Here is a 22,039-nt window from a genome sequence, read left to right on the forward strand (position 1 = left end):
AAACTACTGCTTTCCTTACAAATATGTATAAACCGAGTAGATAATCAGAATCATACTCACAGTGTCACTACACCTTCCTCCCACTACCTCTCCATCTTCCTCCCTTACTTTTGACATAAAAACTAGAATAACAATTAAGAAAATCAATAAAGCTGCTGAGGAAATTGGTGCTCTAAGAATTTTTCACAAAACCAATTATTTCCCAAATAAACTTTATTTTGAAAAGAATACCAAAACATCGTCATATAAATTTCAGTATGACACATCAAGCAGTATTAATGAGTCAAATTATATACATGTGAAGTCACAGTTCATGTCTGATTATTCCCACTACCGGAAGGGTGCAAAGGTACAGCTAAGATAAAAAAGCAGATAACTTAAAAACAACCATAATCTATATATATTTTTCATTTCGTATTTGTGTCCAAATGTTTAGATGAGATTGATACAAATTCACACAAGATAAAGAATATGCTGTCTGAATAATCAAAATTCTTTTTACTTTTCTTGCTCTACCATAGACAGCATCAGTAATCTTTATACAAAGTAGCACCACAGGACAAGCTACTTTCCTTCCTCCCATCATACAGTATAAAGCTTTCTGTACTGTGACTTATTACTCCTCCAGTTTCAGGAAAACATCAGTGATGACTTAACAGTTTTCAAGATATAGCTGATTGCTTCAGAGAAAGCTGTTATAGTACATTCTTCCCAAGAAGTACATGAAGGGTCTTAAAAAAAGACTGCGGAAAGATTTGTATTATTTTTTAATTACATTTTTCCACAAACTTTTTGAAGTGTACCCTCATATGTTTCAGTGAGGAAGATGTCAATATGTAATTAGTGAAAGTAGTCTATATATGATGTAATAGTTGCTCTTAATTCTTTTTAAAAAACAAACATGGAGGCAAACAGGAAGGGAAGAATTAAAGACACACACCTGGAACCTCTCACTGTTCGGGGTTTTTGAGGCAATTCAGAGCTAAACCCAAGATTATCCTATGAAACCAGAGCCATTCCTTGGTCACGGGGAGAATTCTAATGTACCAGAAACAGCCAGTAAACCATATTCAGAGGACAAGAACCCAAAGACAAACAGCAGAACAGCAAACTGGAGAATTGAGGCCAATGAATTCAACATTTTTTTTTTCATTAGTAGAGGGCAATAGTAAGTCAATGAACTTGGGGACTGAAAACTGGTTCTACAATTTAGCTGTTGACCTTGGGTATAATAATCAATATCTCTGAATGACAGTTTTTCATCTCTAAAGTAGTTATCATAAGATCCACCAGCTTTTTTCATAGACATCAGAGCAATGAGAGTCCAAGACAATAATGCACTTGATAGTTTGTAAAATATAAATGACTATTCTTAGTAAATGGAGATTTGGAGACTTTTTTAAGAGTATTAAATATAAAAGCCAATTTAAGGTAAAATTATAAAATCATCAATTTTTTGACCCAGGATAAGCACCTATTCAATAGTAGCTGCAGTAGGTCTCCCTCACTTTGTGATGAGGCAGAAATGGAAAATTCTTAATTGGATTACTAATTTCTCTTATGATATAATGTCATTGTGACATAATACACTAGTTATAGACTGTATTCGTTAAAGAACCAGGAAGGCTAATCTGCTAGCCTAAATAGTAAACACTGAATATAAATACAATTTATTACCTCCTCTATAACATTTTGGTACATTTTATGACAAAGAAACACATAAACGATTTTTCCTATTTATCACATTAGGCCATTAGTCCCTAAGAACCGAGTGCAGAATGTTTCAATGCAAACATATTTATAAGTTATTAACTTTGTCATTCATTTCGGCATTGCACGTCTCCTTAGGAAAGGACTAACTGTTAACAATTAAAGTCTAACAACCATTTTCATCAAGCAGCAACTCAAAGGCACTTAAAATAAACTATTTCATTATAACATGAAAATAGCAAGACTTGGGCAACTGCAAAAGGCTTTTAAAATATGTCAGTATCTAACTTGGAGAAAACAGAGGGAAGAAGAAATATCGGGAACTGCTTTGTGCTATAACCTGGTCTCATGTGTGGTATGTTCTCAGTTGCAATATTTTAAAATTACAAGTAAGCAAGTAAAACAAGACTTCATATGTCAAAATGGAAAATGGTCGAGAAGTCTTCTATTCAAAGACAAATTAATTATTTCTTCCCAATAACTTACCAGAAAGAAATGGATAATAAAACCTCTAAGGGGTTCTTTAAATAATAGTCAGAAAAATATATAAAAATAAAAACCAAAGCAAGAACGGAACATTGTTAAAAAAGATGTCTTTCTTTAAAGATGATTGCCCTCTCTTTAAAGATGGATGCTATATAAAATGGACACACATATCTCTACAACTCATCATGTTTATATGTAAATTCTCTGGCAGATATAAATCCATCTTTGTCTTCATCTTCTTTATCAAAAATATCCTCCACCAAAACATCATGATGACTTTCATTCACCACAGCACCATGCTTTTCAAACTCCTTCTTTAAATACACTTTAACCTACAAAATAACGAATCCCATTAATAACTCTCATTCATCAGGTATCCACATTGAGCCAATCAATAGCACAGACATGGATAGGCAGTTCATCTAATATATAAATAACTACTAAACAATTACTTTATGATATATTTCTCACGGTAGTAAAAGAATTATAAAGAATTTTTCCCCTTAAAAACTGTTGCTAGGGCTGGCCAGTTAGCTCAGTTGGTTAGAGTGTAGCCTTGTAATATCAAGGTCAACAGTTTGGTTCCCCTTATTGGCCAGCTGCTCAAACAAACAAATAAACAAACAAAAACTGTTGACATCCTGCTGTAGAAGAGATACAAAATATTGCTCAGAGGCAAAGATAAAATTTATATAATGTATATAACCTTATATCAAATATAAGGCTTATATTATCTGAAAAATACCCAATGAAAACATACTGCCTGTTCTTAATCTGAGCCTAAATAAAGCCAAGCATCTGAAAGGTCTTTCTTTCTTTCTTTTCTTTTTTTTGTCTTTTTCGTGACCGGCACTCAGCCAGTGACTGCACCGGCCATTCCTATATAGGATCCGAACCCGCAGCGGGAGCGTCGCCCCGCTCCCAGCGCCGCACTCTCCCGAGTGCGCCACGGGCTCGGCCCTGAAAGGTCTTTCAATCTATTGAATTATCCAGATTTTTTTTTCTATCAAGAGCCAGAACTCTAGACACTTCTCTTAAAACCAGATTAAATGGCAGCATTTTTTGACTTGAATAAGTGTCTGGGAGTAGCAGGTGCTGTGCTCCTGGCTATGATCATGTCGCACTGATCAAGCCTGATCTCAGAAATTAAAGCAAAGTCCAGCCAGATGAGTGCCTAGAGTACAATTTTTCATTTTCATACAGATGTATAAAAATATAAAAAAAAATACTGCTCTCAATTTCCCACTAGATTCACAATGGAATTCCACCTGTATTTTCCTTTTTAATCATATCTCCAGTCCTTTCAAATCCTTTCTCCCCCAACTCCCAACATGCAAACATACAGCATATATTTATTTTTAAGTTAAAGTGATTTAATGCAATTGTAAAAAAAGAAAGAAGAAGATGATGATGAAACTCTGAAACTCTATGAATTAGTATAGAACACATCTCCAGGATATACTGTGTGAATAAAGCAAGATGCAAACAGTATGTGTAGCTTGTTATCTTTTGTGTAACAAAGTGAAGAATAATATGTATTTGTGTTTGCTTGTATTTGCATAAAGAAACACTGGGAAGATACTTTAGAAACTAATAAAACTGGATGGAGGGATCACAAGATGGGGTAGAAGAGGATGTGGGTATTAAAAAGACTTTTAAATAAAATTTCTTTTTATATTGGGTTGATATTTGAACCATGTGAATGTGTTGTATATTCAAAAATTTTTAATGAAAGGGAATTATAATTTATCTTAGATAGAAAAAAAGGCATATGACTTGTAATACTACAAGGTGTTATAAACAGAAAGTGTCCATATGAGATATTTCTCAGGACATTTATGTTTCTTATACAGTAACTCCAAATGGGAATTGTCTTGGCAAAATGGATCTTTCAAAGACCCAAGGGTGAGGACAAGATACAGTAAACCCTAAGCACTGGGGAGAAAGAAAAAAAGCAAAGGACTGAATGGTGCCTTTTAAGTCTCAATATATTTCTCTCCAAAACAAAAATGATTTCCTATTTTAAAAAGCCAACTCTCATATAAATAACATTTTACCTAAATAAAAAAAAGTTTTATCTAAATAATAAAAATTTTTAGGGCCGGCCCGTGGCTCACTTGGGAGAGTGTGGTGCTGATAAATAATAAAAATTTTCTTTAAAAACATATTTCTAAAAAATGAGTTACCAAAAAGAAAAAAAAAAGAAAGAAAAGAAGAAGAAGAAAGGCAAGAAAGGAAAGACAGGAAGGAAAGAAGAAAGGAAGAGTGACTAGGAAGAGGAAAAGGTCACCTCATCTTTGGAGAGTTTCCAGTCATCATTAAGATCCATTTCTTGGAAGGATTCATGGGATCTTGGTCCATTTCGAATCTCCAGGAGATCAATGTTGAATATCAGTGTACTCTGTGGCGGAATTTTACCTAAGGTGGAAAGAGAGGGAATAAAGTTTTATTTAAAAGATCCAAAAGTTTCAATAACAGAAAATTTATGGTACTGGACAAAATATTTTATAACTGAATTAAATGAAGAGCCTTCCTAAAATTTTCACATGTGATGGAAATTACTTATATTAAAATTATATTTTACTGAAATAGAATAGAGTTAAAGAAGGAATAATCCAAACTAGTGGAGCAAAAACATTCTGTTTTTGGCTTAGCAATTAAAACACACACACACACACACACACACACACACCCACACACCCACCCACCCATGCAAATGTACCTAATGGTGTGGGTATTAAATTTCAAGTATAATAATATATTACATATTATGTGTAAAGAGTGACTTGAGCTTTCAATAATTCAGAGTTAATTATTACAAGAGATTTACCAAATCTTGGGCCAGGAAGCCCTGACCTAGAAGAACATATAGTACTGTCATTTCTACACTGAGAGAGCTCTGGTGTCATACTGACTGGGATTGAACTTTACATCTGTTCATCTCTAATCCTCAGTTTCCTCATCTGTAAAATGCAGATGATAGTAGTATTTCCCACCTCAAGAGTCCACTGGGAGGATGAAGGGAGAAAATCCATGCAAAATACTTAGCATTATCCTTGAGAAATAGTAAGCTCTCAATACATGTTACTGAGATATGATTATCTTATAGGCTTTAAAAATAATGCAGGAAGATTCAACAATTTCAAAAGAATATATACATATATTTATATATACACACACACATCCTTCTGGGATGTATTGACAATTTTTTTCAAACTTGTTTCTTTATAATTATATTTAACACATTGGTCTCAGTAAATGTGTCAAATATTTCTTAGTTGTTCCCCCATCCCACACAGTTCCATGAAAAAGCATTAGTAAGTTCCAGAGAGAACACTTACGTTGCGTGCTGAAGCTTACCATTCCAGATCTAGAAAGAGAAGGGACATGCACTAGGTGTTGATAAAACAGGTATCTTTCCAGAGGAGGCATGCAAGCATGTACTAGAAGACTACAAAATTAGTGTTAAATACATATTAGAAGAATTAGTTTCATGGCACTCAGTTCGAGGGAAATGACTCAAATTTAGATCTCTACTTGTTATGAAGTAAAACTGAGTTAAATATAGTATGAAGAAAGAGTAATGGACTAATACTACATATATAAATATTAAAGGTGAGCTAACAAAGATACAGGAAAGTGAAAGAACACTTTTAAGCACCAGAGAAACATTTTCTAGATACCTGATTTTCTTCTTTCAAGAGGATTATAATGAAAATAAGAATTGAATTTGGTTAGTAAATACTGTCCTATTAATAAGATTTATATAGCTAGGTCCATTTTAGAATATATAATGCTTCACATATGGCACCTATATTTTTTCTCGGGAAACTGGGGCTAGGAATCCTGACCTCCACTTTGTCAATGGTTAAACTCAACCTAAGGATGCTGTTAAGTTTATACCGACTGAGAGTTGTTCTCTGTCTGATTCTGATGACTATTTTTCCCAGTATCCTAGTCCACTAACATTTTTATTTCCTTGTGATTCACTATGTGTATAAAAATTTTCCCATACTTACTATCGTAGTATATATACTATAACTTTATTGTCTACTTTTATATAACATTATATCACATATCTTTTGGATATAACAACTGGCCATATTTTGTTCTTATCATTACACACTTAGGTTGGTTCCAATTTTTTGCTATTAGAAAAAACACAATGATGTTCATCGCTGTTCATAAATCTTTCTCCCGATATCTGATTACTCCCTTGGGTTAGATTCCAATAAAGGATTTATAGGATAAATGCATATAAACATCTTCAGGCCTCCTGATACATATCACCAAATAGCCTTTGAAAAGTTGCATGGGTTCCTACTCAAAATACCAGGTGTATGGGCCTTCCCTGGAACAAACTAGCACAAAGGTTCTCTGGACCAGCTAGCCAGCTTGCTTCTACTTTGTGACAAAGGGAGAATAAAACTCATTTCATGTCACTCCATTACTTTTCAGAATAAATTATTAAGAGCTTTATAAGTAAAGTTTAAAACAAGAATGAAAAGAACCCCCAATAACAGCTTTGCTGTGAGAGACTTCGTAATTCCAAGCCACATACAGCCTACATCTAAAACTGCATTCAATGCCTTAATCATTTACATCTCAAATGTTCAACTCATCAAAACACTTATGTTGAATGATCTTTCTTTTTACGTTGTTAAAATAAATAGGTGAGTTTCAGTGTGGGAGACTGAAAAAGTTCTGGAGATGGATAGTGGTGATAGTTGCACAACACTGTGAATGTACAGCACTTGATGCCACTGGACTGTATACTTTAAAAAGTTCAAATGGTAAATATTATGATATGTATATTTTACCACAATTAACCCCCCCACCACCACCACATTGGTGAGTAGTATTAATAGAGTTCAAGGATCCAGAACCTTTTTTCATTGCTCAGTTGCCCGTTTAAATACCATGGCCTTAACTGGCCATTTCAACTGATAATCAAGATATAATTATATTTCCTAAAGTAATACAAGCCCTGTATTTCTTGAGGGGGGAAAAATGGTAATTACTCTAACTTCTGTCTCCTAATCTGGAGAAGAATTCCAGTGCTGTAGTAACAAATTTAAATGTGTTATTACCTTTTCCTTCTTTTCCATAGCCCAGGGCAGGAGGAATGATGAGCTTTCTCTTTTCTCCCACACACATTCCCTTCAAGCCCTGGTCCCAACCTTTGAGAGCCTCCAGGATGCCCAGGGTAAACCAAATGGGCTGACCATTGTTATGTTTGTGACTATGATAGAAAGAAAACACATTAGAACTCTTTAGTAACTTTTTTTTTTTTTTTTTGGCTGTGGTGCATTTTTTTCCCACCCATATGTGGTTAAATTTATTAGCTTGGAAATTAATGAAATCAGTTGTTCTTTATTCGCACACATTCCCCCCAAGTCAACTATATGGTAATTCAATTCATTGCCCATTTTTTTGATGCAAATTTCACACAGTTAACTCAGCTTGAGTAGGGCAGAGGGAATAATAATAAAAACAATTAACAATTGTTTGAGCATTTACCAGGTATTACCCTAAATTTTTTGCCTCTTTTAACTCTAACAATGATCTTATCACATAACTACCATTATTATCCCATTGTACAGATGAGGAAACAGAGGTTAAGTGTGCCACTATTTAACTTCCTAATTCCAAAGCTCAAGGTCTTAACCACAAAGTTATGCTGTCCCAGTAAGACCACTAGGTTGCCGATCAGGGAGAATATAATGGAAAATGGCTGAGTTTAGGAAGGAAGAGGAGAGGCTAAGGAGAAGTTACTGCCAACACACATGAGTCCATACGCACTGAACATGGAGAGTCAGGAGCACAGCATCTTATATCCTGCTGATGGCTCTGATGGCTAGAAAAGGCTACTTTTGACCCCTGAATCCCAACTCAGACCTTGGCCCAGTTCTCTCCTCAGGAGTCTACTGTGGGGTTATGAAGGGAGACCTAGAGGTGTGGCCCCTCAAGGACTGGGAGGGAAAGAAATAGTCAAGATGTCCTAGCTCATGAGCTAAAGAGAGGCCAGCCTAGGCAATCCAACCTTCCAAGCTATTTGCGGTGGTTGAGGGCTGAGGATTGTTGGAGCCCCAGTTAGCTCCCTTTCAGTGCAATTGGGGAAGTGTTCTATTCAAGGATATTTTGTGGGTGAGAATAAGAAGTCATTCTACTAGGCTTCATGGGTACCATGGTTACTAAATCTAGGTAAATCCCTTTCTTCCTCCTTTCTTTAATCTCCCCCATGATCAAAGCAGCAAAATGCCAACTGTAGAAAATCTGGCAAGTCTAGAAGAGAGTAAAGAAGGAAGAATCTACTACCCAGCTCTGACTACAGTTTGGGCACATTTCTTGTTTTGGCTGAGCTATTCCCCACATAGACTATTGTTCTGGAAATATCAAATGTGCTCTATAGACTGATCATTTGATGGTACTTCTTCCTAATATTCAGAGTTAGAAGCTCCTGACCATTTATGTGGTGGCTGCATGACAACAGTCCCCTCATCAGGTACTAGAATGTTAGTAGCAAGCTGCTAAACGATATTCCATGTCTGCCACCAAAGTTGGCAAAGGTTTTTGGTTCTGAGAGCTGTAAGAAATCAGGCTGCGTCTAAAAGAGATCAAACTAAAAGTAAGAATGTGATTGAAAATTTAAAATGCGAATCACAATATTGTTTAATGCGAATCACAAGGCACTGGCCTTGTTGACAAGAAGAAAGGGCTGTTAAGAATTCTATGGCAAGCCATGTTTTTGGAACTTTTTACCAGGGCTAAGAGTTCAGAGAAAAGTGCCATTCACTTCCCCCAAACCCCATGACAGACCAGCTCTGAATGCCCAGTAAAGGCAGTTTGGCAGTTTATCAGAAAATGAGATTTAGGATGGATCAGGAAGCTTCACTGTTTTAGTTCATGTCATTCCCTCTACCTGCAACATCCTCCCTCCCCTATCTCCAACCCGACACCCCCAAATCTCCACCCATCTTTCCAGGCCCACTTCAATCAGGGTCTCTGGGAAGTCCTTCTCTTTCCCCACCTTCTAAAGCACAGCTAATTCCAGGCTCTGTTACACTTTGATAGCACTTTGAATATCCTGTACTGTATATCACTGAGTTATTTTCTTGTCTTCCTTCCCCCGGTAGACGGTGTACTGCTAGAGGACAAGAACCTGGTCAATCATCTTCGCATCTCCAGGGCCTGCTGTGGCCACTCAGTAAGAGTTTGATAGACAGATGGGTGAATGACTGGATGAAGATGATTAGAAATAAAAATTTCTGAATCTTCTTAGTACCCAGCACAGGACCTAACACAAAAGAACTGCTCACTAAATACTTTTGGAATGGAATGAATGGAACCGATGCCTAATTGGAAATCTTGTAAGCCTTTCCCATGTTGCAATTTCTTTGTTTACAGATCAGAAATGATATTGTAACTACCTGAAAATCCTTCATGTAAATTTCCATAACCACACCCACCCCCATCAATGAAGTCTGACTTTCTAGAAAGAAGCAAATGACTGCTGAAATCATGGTCCTGTGCCCTGACCAAAATGTCATGTTAGAACAAAAATTAACTAGGTCAGTGAAAGAGCATTAGTATATCCTTCAACAGGCAAAAAAATGATTGTGAATTTTGCTCATGAAGTTGCTGTGAAAAGCTTTAAGTAAATATTACCTACACCAAATTAGAAGTGGAATTGAGTCATTTTCCCTAAGGAATGGAGTTTGAGATATTAGAATTCTTTTAAATTTTTTCTACTTATTGCCTAATTGTACACCTAGATATTAGATATGAGATATTTCCCTAATATTTCAAAGATTCTAGTTCTAATTTTTACAATAAAAAAATTAACAGCTTTATTCAGACCACATGTTTCCAATAAGACCTTCAAGTCCTCGTTATACTCCTAGAATTGGCTTTAAACAACTTCCTTTCCCCAAAGACGAAAATAATACATTTCAGTTTTTTAAAAGAGAGGTAAAACCAGGTACACGCTACCTTTCTTGCTGGAGAGCTGCCATAGGTGAGTGTTTTTTTTTTTACCTCCGGGGCATAATTACTTACGTGGAGTGAAATAAGGAGCCGTCCTTTTCTAAGTAGCCTTCATAGTGGACCAACATCAAATCCCCTCCTTTGGTCTTACGATGGCAGATGAACGGCTTCTGCAGAACTTCAATTTTCACTTCTGGTTCGGGGATCAGAGCCCCACTCAGAGCTGTGACTAACAGCGTCACGACCGCATTCCGCAAGAAAAGCCTCATGATTCTGGGGCAGAAAAGAAGTCCCTACAAAAGCAGAGAAAGTATCCACGACTTCACAGAGTTAAGAATGTGGTTGAAGGCTCGGAAGCAAAGGCCTTGGGCAAGTTCAGGACTCCTCCTTCCTAGAAGACGTGGCACATTTACTACCAACAACTTTCCCACGCACTGTGAACTCGCCTTTAAAGAGTTAAATCCAAACTCCGTGGGACTGGCTCTTACACTGCGGCCGTCTGAGAAGAGCGGCCGCCCATTGGCTTGCGGTGCTGTCACTCAGACGCCTCTCGAGCCAATGACGCTGCAGCAATGTAATTTACAGCTTGGTCCAGCCCGGCAGCCGCCAGGAGGCGAACCACCCCCAGTGGCCCTAGAGCCGGGCGGATTAAAAAAGTCCCAAACCCGGACTGTGGGAGAGGAGAGGGGCGCGGACCGAACCGGAAACTCCTCCGGAAGATTTACCTTGTAAAGAACACCAGCCCAGCTAGACGGGATGTGTCATCCGACCTGGTGAAAAGGTGGGGGTTTCAGGAACGACTCGTTTACTCTCGCCGTGGGAGAATGGACCCCAGGACTCCACAATCCAAGGCTCCTGCTGTTGTTTATTACCTTCCAGAATTCAATCTAAAGACTTGCATAGTGCTTGAGGGTTCACAAAGCGCTTTCCCGGCGCAGGAACCTCACTACTACCAGTAAGACTGCTTCTTCTTTCCCCATTTAAAAGATATGCAAATTTAGGCTAAGAGAGGTTAAATGTCCTGCTCATTAAGGTCGTTTGACCCCAAAGCAGTTGAACTCCATCTTCAAACCTTGTCTTATTCATTCCACAACACCGCCGTAATGTTATGGTTGCTAATAATTTATCACTTAAGCGACCTTCGTGTAGAGGGTAAATAATGGATAAGGACGTGCAGACCCCCGCTTTAAAGAAGAAATGGTAATAGCGGTTCTGAATTACATAGCCTCAACTTAGTTTCAATTTTCTAGTTTTACATTTCTCGCCTAATTTCAAAAGCAATACATGGTCATTCCAGTTTATTTGGAAGAAACCGGAAAGCACGAAAGTAGATTTCCAGATAAAATAGAGGAGCCGAGTTAAATTTGAATTTCAAATAAACAACGAATTGTTCTGTATTTTTATTTACTAAATTTGAAGAAAAAGAAAGATCGCCTGTAACACCGCCATCCACAAGTAATCATCTTAACATTTTGGTGCATGCTCTGTGACATATACCTAAAGCAATTTGGAGCATTTTGAACACTTTTCTCAGTCTTCTCGTTACATTTAATCTATAGTTAACCTTTTTCCTGTCAAATATCCTGAGGACAGTGCATTCTCACACTTCAATGTGCATAGGAATCCCCTGGGGAACTTGTTAAAACGCAGATATTGAAGAAGGTTTGGGCTTGGGGAGAGATTCTGCATTTCTAACAAGCACCTAGGTGATGTCAGTGCTGCTGTCCATGGATCACCCTTCTAGTAGCGAGACCTTAGAGTCTGGACAACTGCTATTTACAAAGGCCTCACAGCATTGTATCCTGAATTCCCATCATCTTAGAGTGTGGGTGGGATCAATTAGATAGCCTTGAATGAGAATTGAACCCTGGGGTATATAACCCAAGGGGTATCTTAAGGGGTGACGTAGACCCTTAAACATCAGGCACCATTTACAGTCAGAACTGTGTCCCACACTGTCCCAGGGGCTTCCCTCATCTACTCTACTCCCAAGCCCACGTCCCAGGACTCAATTTTCCCGCGGGCCTCTCCGGCTGCAAAGGCCCAGCCGCCCAGCGGCCGCCGAGCCGCCGCGAAATCCCGGAGTGGATTTTGGGAACGTGCGTGCGAGCGGTGCACTGGGCATGCGCGAGCGCGCTCGGGCACCGCGGGGAAGGGCTCAGGTCGTTCGCGGTGGCCGGTCCTGCGACCGGCTGCCTCACTCGCCGCACCTTGGAGGTTTAAGCTGCCCGTCAGTCACATCCGGCGCCTCGGTCTCCCTGTGGGCAGCGTGCCCGGCCCCGCCGCGTGGGCCCACCGGCCGGCGCGGCCTTTCCCGACAAGGCGCCTCAGAGGCCCCGCCCCCGGGCCGAGGATGTGAGGCGGGCCGGGCGTCCCCGCACCGGCCCCGGGCGCCAGGAGTGGGCGTCTGGGCCGCGCCGGGCGATGGCCCTGCTGCCGGTGCTCCTGCCCTCCTGGGGCCTGGGGCAGTGAGGGGGCCGGCGGGCGTGGGCGAGCGGCCCGGGCGCGGCGGGGGTTGAGGGGCCGCGGGCGCCATGGAGGGGGTGCTGTACAAGTGGACCAACTATCTGAGCGGTGAGTGGCCGCGCCGGCGGGGGGCCCGTCCTTTGTCTGAGCGGCCGGAGGGCGGCGTCGGGACGCGCCTCCGGGGATTCGGGGTCACGGTCCCTCCTGAGACCGCCGAGACCTGCGCTGACCGGGGAATATTTCCCAAAGCAGTTCTCTCCTGGGACCGTGTCTCCCCTGCTGTACGAGCACGGCCCTGTCTTGGGGCTGGGTGGGAGAAGTAGCTGCCCTCTCACTTCTGGGAAAGCTGCTAAAGTCTGAGATTTGGGGTGACTTGAAAGGCACGATGCCCTCGGCGTCAGCGGGAGGGGGGCGCTGACACCCTGATGTGAGCTCCTGTGGGAGTCTCGAATTCTGGCGAAGGAGCCGGACTCTCCTGGCCCGCAGTAACCTGGAGTTCGAGAGATGAAAGATCCTTTGTCAAGTCCCCAGTGCACTTTCCCTTTGTCACCTTCACAGTCATCTGAGCGCAGACCAGGATATCAGAGTTCCAGCTCAACAGTATCAAAACTCCAAACTGTGCACACGGTTTTTGATTTTCTCACTGAACATTCTTTTGTTTTACAGACTCAAAAATTACGTAAAATGGATGCAAATGTTAGCAACTGGTTTCTTGGCCTGCCGAGCAGAATGGCTTAAAAATAGTGCACTGTCCCCTTTCCAATTTCTGAAAGTACTTTCTTTATTTCTTGGGAAGGTTATAACTATTCTTCAGTTGCGAAGATGATTCAGAACGGACACTTTTTCATTTGTGCAACCAATATTTAATAAAAGCCTACCATATGTTGGAAACTGTGCTAGGCACTTGTTTGGAATTAAGCTTTTTATTTTGGAAAATGGACTAGGCATGTAAAATTTTAATGGCAATCTATTTGAAGCCAGAAATGTTCCCACTATCTCCTAGAGTGGGGGAGAGATATTTTCCCATCCTTTCATTGGTGGGACAGTTTTTTTAAAAAGTTTGTAGTGTGGTGATTTTATGTGTGTTTTAAGGACGGGTGCGTTTGAGTGGATCAGCTGGCATAGTAACTTTGAGGTCGCACAGCACAGCCAAAAGGGCACCTGTTGGGAATGTACCCAGAATTTCTTTCCTTTGCATAATGTAGTTCTCCCGTTTGTTTGTTTTTCCTGTAATCATTGGTAGAGACTGAATGAGAAGAGGTGTTTTCTTTAGAGGACCTGACCTTTTCTTCAAAGACCATCAGTGATGGTAGCAATTAGATTAGACCTAGATGACTCAAAGCTGGATTTGGGTTTGATGAATGCCGAAGGCTAGCACTCTGCTAACCCAAAGGGAGGAGGCTTGACCAGGAGATTTTCCTCTTGAGGTCTCTTTAAGCTCTGACATTCATGTCCTTGAGTAAAATTTAGTTGCTGGTCCTTCACCCCTTTCCATTACACAAGCTTTTTCTTTTTATCTTTTTTTTCTTTCATCCTCAACACTTCTCTTTTCCTATTCTTCTTTCCCCTTCACTCCCCACGCCCCCCACCTTTTCCCCTCTTCCTTCTTCCTCTTTTCCACACAGAAAGTTTAGTCTCTTGGTGCAGTTGTTTTGTTTTGTTTGCTGGCTGACCCTGTGTATCCTTCAATAAAGCAAAATTTCTCTAGAAGGATCTTTTGGAATCTTTGTCACATGAAGACTGTACCATCTGTTCTGTTAGAAAGTAGTCTACTTTTTTCTTCCCCAGCCAAGAGAAGTTAATGTGAGTGGTGCCAGGGGGAAGCCCTAGAGAAGAGGGGTGCTGAAGCCATTGCCAGACGCAGTTGTCTTTATGCTGCGTGTTCCCTTAACCCATGTGGCCCCTCCTTGTGGGCAATACTGTTCATAGAAGCCCATCATACCACTGGGTACCTAGAACTGTGGTTTAGCACATTCTGTCATTGGGAGATAAATTTACTTTGGAAAGGAATGGTAATAGCCTAGGAGGATGACATGCATTCTTGTTTCCTGAACGCTCCACCCTACTTTGCTAGTTGGTCTCCCAAAAAGAGCATGTTGTGTGTTTAATGACAAGCTTTGATGGAGACACTACTTTTTCTTCTTAAGCTTGTTTTAAAACGTAACTTTTTTCTTGTGGTTTTGCACATAGTAACTTTAAAATACATAAAATCCCAATCCAAGTTTTTGTTTATTCTGAGTTTTTCACCAAAAGGAGTACGTGACCCATGCCTCTGTTTGTGTAGTGTGTATATTTCTGTTGTGATGACAGCTTGATATGAGATGCCTTGTGTCAAGTTTGAGAAGTTAGGAAATCAGTTTATCACTTGATCTTTGAATCCTTGGAGGATTTTGTTCATTTCCTTCACCACCTATCATGTGCTGGTCACTGTGCCAAGCACAAGGGAAGCAATGTTGAACAAGGCAGACAGACCCTGCCCTCCTTAAGCCTACATTCTGGTGGGAAAGAAAGATATTTATTAGGTAAGTGGTTAAAAGCATGTTCCAAGTGTGTGTGATCTGTGCGGGGAGGGCAGGGAAGCTAGTCTGGGTTGTCAGGGAAAGCTTCTTTGAGGAAAAAATTTAAGCAGAGCTTGAAGGATAAATTAAACAAGCTAGTGGGGAGGCCAAGGCGGAAATACAGTTGGAAGGTATAAGGAAAAACGTTTCAGGCACAGGGAATACCAGCATGAAGGCCCCAAAGCAGAATAGAAGCTGGTGAGTTTGAAGAAAGGAAAGAGGACTCATCTGACTAGTGAGCTGGGTGAGGCTCCAGCAAAGATGCAGGGGTGTGTGAGAGGCCTGATATTGCAGGGCCTCATAGGCTTGTTTAAGCACTGTGGCTTGATTGTGTGTATGCACGTGTGTGTGTGTGTGTGTGTGTGCGTGCATCCTTGAGAGAAAGAGAAATGATGAGATTTTAAAAAGCTTACTTTTGTTACAGTGTAGAAAGTTTTCTGGTCATATCTTTGTATCTCTCTAGCTGTATTTATTGTATTTTACTAAATGCTATAGTTATTTTGTGAGCTTCTCTTGCCTCTTGAATTAAATAGATAGGTATCAATTACTGAAAGTTGGAAGCATCATCAAGCCCTGGGAAGAGCTTCTAAATTGCTTACATGAGTGTACATATAGAATGCAGAAAGAAAGGAAGAAAAGTCTCTTTTTCCTCAAATGATAGGTATACTCACGTACCCTGTGCTCCTTCAATGAAAGATGGAAAAAGAGAAAAAGAGCATACGTTTTCTTTAACAGTCCTGAGCTATCCTGCCTTTCGAGGGGCAGAACATTAGACATTCTGGGATTTAGTGTCAAAACCTTTCCTCAGATGTAAGAAGATTAAATTTACGATGAAAAACGGAATGGATTAAACATTTTACAAACACCCATGTTGTGTGAGACATACTACTAAGCATTGTATGTTTATTTGTATATTTGAAGACCTAAAAGTCAAGGAGTATTATACATGCAGGGCTCTCATTAATGCTCTAGAACACTAATTCAGAAGTCAGAGTTTTGAAGTTTGATATCAGCTGTATCTATCACTGGCAACTGCAGAGTTACTTTGTCTTTCTGAGCTTTAGTGTCTTCTCCATAAAAATAGTGGGATTTACCAGTTTATGATTACAAGAATAGTAAAAACTTATTAGCACTTACAATGTGCCAGGCACTAAACATTTTACATGGACTCATTTAATCTTTGCAGCAATTTAGAGAAGCAGTTGCCTTTATTATCCCCATTTTCCAGATAAAGACACTGAGGTACAGAGGTGGAATTGGCCCAAGTCACACAGTTAATAAGTGGCTCTGGGGGCAGTGCTCCATTATATCATACTTTCAAAGGTCCTTCCTGCTTGATCATTATATAATTCTAGCTGATTCATAATGTATATATTTTTAAAGTATGTTTGACCTAGAATAGCAGACTCTACTTTGGGGTGGGAGGTGGGGAGGAGTTCAGGAGTGAAGAAGGCTTTGTGTGCCCAATGTTGTACATAGGTTTTGCTAAAAGGAAATTTTCTGAGCTGTGCTTTCTACTTTGAGTTTTGTGCTTTGCAGTTTTAGGTCCTTTTTCTGCCCACCCAGCAGATAGGAAGGCTGCTGCCGTGAGCTGTGACCAGCTGCAGACTTTGTGGTCTTCTCCAGCAGGTTAGAACACAAGCACATTGCAGCACCACATTCCAAAAATAACAGAAGCTTGTATCATGCTGGCCAGACGGTTGTCATGGAGGAGGTACTGCAATTTTGTCTTTCCCCAGTAGGGGAAAGGTGACTCTTGCCGTATATGTTTGTGCTGTGTAAACAATGCCAGAAAGACATCTGGAATATGAGTGATCCAGAGCAGAATTCATGGTCTCACATTCACTGGTCAACCTTTTTTATTTTTGTCATTTTAATATCTTTATTAAGATAGTAATTCATGTACCATAAAATTTGTTCATGTACAATGTATATCATTGATTTTAATATATATGGAAAGAGTGCAGCCATTGCCACGAACAATTTTAGAACATTTTCATTATTCCAGAAAGAAGCTCAGTACCCATTAGCAGTCACACTCGCACACCCACTGCTCACTTTTGGCAGCCACTAATCTGTGTGCATAGATTTGCCTAGTTCAGTTATTTCATACCAATGGAGTCATACAATAAGTGGTCTTTTGTGACTGGCTTCTTTTCATTAGCATCATGTTTTGGGGGGGTTCGTCTATGTTGTAGCAGGTATCAGCACTACATTCATTTTTATTGCCAAATTATATTCCATTGTTTGGATGTACCACATTTTGTTTATCCATTCTTCAGTTGATAGACATTTGGGTTTTTTCATTTTTTTGGCTTTTGAATAATGCTGCTCTGAACATTTGTGTACAAGTGGACCTGTTTTCATTTCTCTTGAATATGTATCACGGAGTAGAATTGCTGAGTTATATAGTGTATTAGTCTGTTTCTGTTGCTTATAACATAAATACTTGAAACTGGGTGATTTATAAAGAAAACAAAATTAATTGCTTACAGTTTCAGAGACTGGGGAGTCGAAAGTCCAGGGAACACATCAGGTGAAGGCCTTGGTGATGGCGACAGTGACTCAGGGGTCTCACATGGCAGAAATGGAGCAGAAGGAGAGAGATTCTCACATGCTCTCCTTTTAAAGACCTCAGAACCATGCCCATGAAACTAGGGCATGGTCCTTTCAATCTAATCACCACTTCAAGGCCCCATCTTTCTATTATCATAATAGGATTTCCCACCCTCAGCAGTTACAGTGGGGATTATGCTTCAATACCTTTGGAGGAGGGGTCATTCAATCCACTGCATATGGTAAGTCTTTGTTTAACAATATCATGAACTGCCGAATTGTTTTTCAAAGTGGCTACACCATTTTACATTTGCATCAGCAGAGAAGGTTCCTGTTTCTTCACATCCTAACCAACATGTGTTGTCTTTTTTTTTTTTTTTTTTAAGCTATCTTAATGGGCATGGAGTGGTAGCTCATCGTTTTGATTTATATTCTCCTGATTAATGATGTTGATCATCTTTTCATTTGCTTATTAGGCTATTCGTGTACCTTCTTTGGAGAAATGTCTGTTCACATCCTTTGCCTATTTGTTAATTGGGTTATTTTTTTATTATGGAGTTGTAAGTGTTCTTTATTCTGGATATATGTTCCTTATGAGGTACATGATTTACAAGTATTTTCTTCTATACTATAGGTTGTCTTTTTCATTTTCTTGGTGGTATCATTTGCAGCACAAAAGTTTTTAATTTTGATATAATCCAATTTAGCAATTTTTTTCTTTTATTGCTTACACTTGATATATCTTAAGAAACCTTTGTCAAACCCAAGGTCATGAAGATTTACACTTATTTTTATTTTTTTCCTAAAAAATTTTATGGTTTTAGCTCTTCCATTTAGGTCTCCTATTCATTATGAATTAATTTTTGTGTATGATGTGAGGTAGGTGTACAACTTCATTCTTTTGTATATGGGTTTCCAGTGGTCAGCTCTTTATTTATGGAATTCATGGTTTCAGTGACACTTACAGTCCAGTATATTTGAATGCTTATGTAAGACCCGTGCACCATGCAAAATCCCCCACGTAGGGATGGCTCACCTCACAAAGACCACAAGGTAGAGACCGTTGCAATAAACATGAGGTTTTATTGTTCCAGCATGCTGGGGTCGCTTCGTCTCCAGGACAAAAGCGGCGCCCAGTTTACAATACAAGCACCTTTTATACAGTTTTTCCTGAACAGATCTTTATGACAGGATGAGTTGTTGGTTATCTGTGGCGCCCTTGGATTTATGGGCAGACTTTAGCAGGCTGGCACCCCGATAGATCTAGATCTGTGGCGCCTTTAGATTTACAGGTGGGCTTTAGCAGGCTGGTACCCCCGATAAGGAACGGCGCTTCTCTCAATCGTATAGGTTCCTGGAACCGGGTGGGGGCCATTTCTTTCTTGGAATGTTTAGTGTACTGGGGCCCGCCTGCCTTTGCATGGCCTCTTTAGAAGCTGCTTAATAGCCCCTTAGAAGCTGCTTTACATCTCAGTAGCCCCTTAGAAGCTGCTTTACTTAGAATGTCATTAGCAAGCATTTGTCACAAAACTGTGTATACTAAAGTTTATATTTTTCTACAATCCCTACAATTATATTTTTCTACAATCCCTACAATTTCTACAATCCCTACACTTACATGCAAAATGTTGGAGTCAGAAAGCCCTAAGTTCAACCCTCTACTTCATACTTACTAGTGCTGATACCTCGAGCAAGTTACTTAATTTCCCTTAGCCTCAGTTTTAAAATGACAGTAATAATAATAATAGCCATACCTAGGTTTGTTAAGAAGGTGAAATGAATAGTATATATGAACATGCCTGTCACATAGTTCACTAAAGGGTAGGTTAATTGGATAGCTGTTTTGATTAATGATGCCCGGAAAATTTAGTCTGTGTATATTCAGCTTTCTATGTGCAAACTGAGGCTTCTCATGGCTTCTGAGAATTTATGTATCCAGAATTCCTTAAGTCATCCTCTCAGAAGTCAAAGTGTATAAATTATAAAGGAAAAGATCCAAATAAACTGTCAAAATTTTGGAATTGACTCTGCAAGTCCTGTGATAGTCATATAGCCCCCCTTTTGGATAAATGATGATTACAGATGATGTAATTCTGTATACCACTGGTTTGTGTTTTTACTTCCAGGAGATTATTTGTTAAGGAACTTAAGAGCCGTCAAACAGTGTCTAATAGCCTCATTCATTCATTCATTCATTCATTCATGTATTCGTTCATTCAAAAAACACTTACTGAGCACTAACTTCTTATCAGACCCTTTGTGGGTATTGGATATATTGTTCTGAGTAAGACATGATCCTTGTTCTCAAGGAGGTTGTAGTCGAATGGAAATCCTTCTCAACCATGCAAGTACCCTTCCAGCTAAATTTGTGATTTTGACCTTTAAGCTTTCAAGTGGTTGCCCAGAGGCTGTGACTTGAAAAGGCTTAAAGGAACTACATTACATATAGCTGGTCCCCAGGGACGGTTAGGTTTTGTTACCTATCACCCTCTGGTGTCTTTACTGAGATTTTAAAGGCAAATTTGAGGCACCCCTGACAGGCTGGAATATTAAAGTCTCTGGTCATCCAGCTTGATGTCACAGATGTCCTGTTGCTTTTCTCCCTCTGCTGGCTAATATATATGCCTTGGGTGGAGACCAGCCCTTCATCTTTTTATTTATTTGTTTGTTTGTTTATATTTTTAATTGGCACATAATAATTGTACATATTAATGGGATACAGTGTGACATTTCAATACATGTAAATGGCAGAACTTTCAAAATCTTCTCTTCTTGCTATTTTGAAATATACAATATATTATTGTTAACCATGGCCACCTCACTGTGTGTTGGAACACTAGAACTAATTCTTCCTGTCTGACTAACTTTGCACTCATTGACCAACTTCTGCCCATCCTCTGTTCCTCCTTACTTTTCCCAGCCTCTGGCTACCAAAATCTACTCTTCATTCATAGCCCTTCAGCTTCTGATGCCAGTGTAAGCAGGCAGAAATTAGGAGGGAAGAAAATAAGAGAGGAAGGTATAAAATTAGCCGAAGGAGACAGGTATACATTTGCTAAAAAAAATGTGAAGAGCCTTTTTTAGTCCTGGTCAGGGAAAACTTCATGGAAGAGGGTGGTCTGAATGGTGGATAGAATTGGTGGGGACAGAAGGAGGAAGGTGAGAGAACTGCTAGGGAACAGAGTGACCCTCAGTAGAGAAGCCATTAAGACTAAAAAGGAGTTGGTTTTCTGAGAGCAGAAGGAAATACTGGGGTGTTGTTAGGATGGGGGTAGATTATTAAACCAAGCCTGAGAGTTTAGAATTGGTGTGGTAGAGAGTCACTCATGGTTTCTGAATAGGAGGAAAGAGCAGGTAAAAATAGTATTTAAGGAAGATTAACCCAGCTGAAATATGATAAGAGAAGTGGGAAAGCTGAAATACAGGGGGGAGATGATGAAGGAAGGGGAGGAGGGAGACATTATTCCCTACTTCACACATGAATAAACCAAGGCTCACAATATAAATAAGTAACTTAGAGTCATACAGCTAAGTCTTGAACCAGGTCTGCTTGACTCCATATGCTTTCCATGAGTTCACCCTCTATGCCCCAGTATGGGCACAGTGGAATATCGAAGTGAAGAGTATAAATGAGAGTGATTGGGAAGGACTTAGTGATTGATTTGGAGGGATGGGGCAGAAGTGACCCTCAGGTTTGGAGCTTAGATGGTGAAAGGATGCTGGGTCTGTTGAGAGACACATAGTCAGAGGGAAGATGATGTGTTAAGTCTGGAAGGAACCTTAGCTGAGTCCATTTCTCTGTTTATAAATTGGAAAATAATGCCCAGAGGAATTAAGTGATATGCTCAAGATGACATCTCAATGTTATGAGTGTGAATTTGAACCAAGGTTTCCTGACTCTATTCTCTTGAGTAAGATGCTGATGGGACATATAAGTAGCTTTATCCAGAATGAATAAATATTCAGTTTGGTAGCCCAAAGCACAAGGGAGAGACAACTTACATACAGCAGTCTCTAACAGAAGATTCAAAAGAGAATTTGATATCATCTATTGTAATTATAGTTTGTCTCCTCACCATCTGCATGCCTTACTCCCCAGTAGAGTGTTACTCCTTGAGCACTGGGATGTCTTTACTCCAAGTCTCCAAGCCTAGCAAATTACAACTACTGAAAAAGTGCTTTTTGAATTAATTAATGTAAATTAAGAAGCCTGTAATTTAGCTAATGCTTGGTTACTATGTGTTATGATGAGGGGTGTTTCTTCTCTTCCTTCTCTC

General features: G+C 39.7%; 2 protein-coding genes across 3 annotated transcripts in view; one reads left to right on the top strand and one right to left on the bottom strand.

Annotated features, from left to right (window-relative positions):
* Nucleotides 1-234: 234 nt before the first annotated feature.
* FKBP14 (FKBP prolyl isomerase 14) lies at nucleotides 235-10,606 on the bottom strand. Its single transcript, XM_063098833.1, has 4 exons — nucleotides 10,255-10,606; nucleotides 7,287-7,438; nucleotides 4,487-4,614; nucleotides 235-2,528 (listed from the first exon to the last, which is right to left on the bottom strand). Exons 1-4 carry the CDS (start codon nucleotides 10,449-10,451, stop codon nucleotides 2,370-2,372), a joined length of 636 nt encoding a protein of 211 aa, XP_062954903.1. The 5' UTR covers nucleotides 10,452-10,606; the 3' UTR covers nucleotides 235-2,369.
* A 1,732-nt stretch (nucleotides 10,607-12,338) lies between these two features.
* The window catches only part of PLEKHA8 (pleckstrin homology domain containing A8), a 70,111-nt gene continuing 60,410 nt past the window's right edge, over nucleotides 12,339-22,039 (top strand). For both annotated transcript variants that reach the window (XM_063099523.1, XM_063099524.1), the window contains exon 1: nucleotides 12,339-12,756. In XM_063099523.1, coding sequence (XP_062955593.1) covers nucleotides 12,717-12,756 — 40 coding nt within the window. In that variant the 5' untranslated portion in view covers nucleotides 12,339-12,716. The remainder of the gene's footprint in view (nucleotides 12,757-22,039) is intronic.

This window comes from Cynocephalus volans, chromosome 6, assembly GCF_027409185.1.
Source record: "Cynocephalus volans isolate mCynVol1 chromosome 6, mCynVol1.pri, whole genome shotgun sequence".
NCBI classification, from domain to species: domain Eukaryota; kingdom Metazoa; phylum Chordata; class Mammalia; order Dermoptera; family Cynocephalidae; genus Cynocephalus; species Cynocephalus volans.

Coding starts and splice junctions, on each gene's coding strand:
- FKBP14 (XM_063098833.1), bottom strand. CDS start 10,451: ATGAGGCTTTTCTTGCGGAATGCGGTCGTGACGCTGTTAGTCACAGCT. Junction 7,439..10,254: donor GGCTCCTTATTTCACTCCAC/GTAAGTAATTAT, acceptor TTTCTATCATAG/TCACAAACATAACAATGGTC. Junction 2,529..4,486: donor GGAAACTCTCCAAAGATGAG/GTGACCTTTTCC, acceptor GTTATTTTGTAG/GTTAAAGTGTATTTAAAGAA.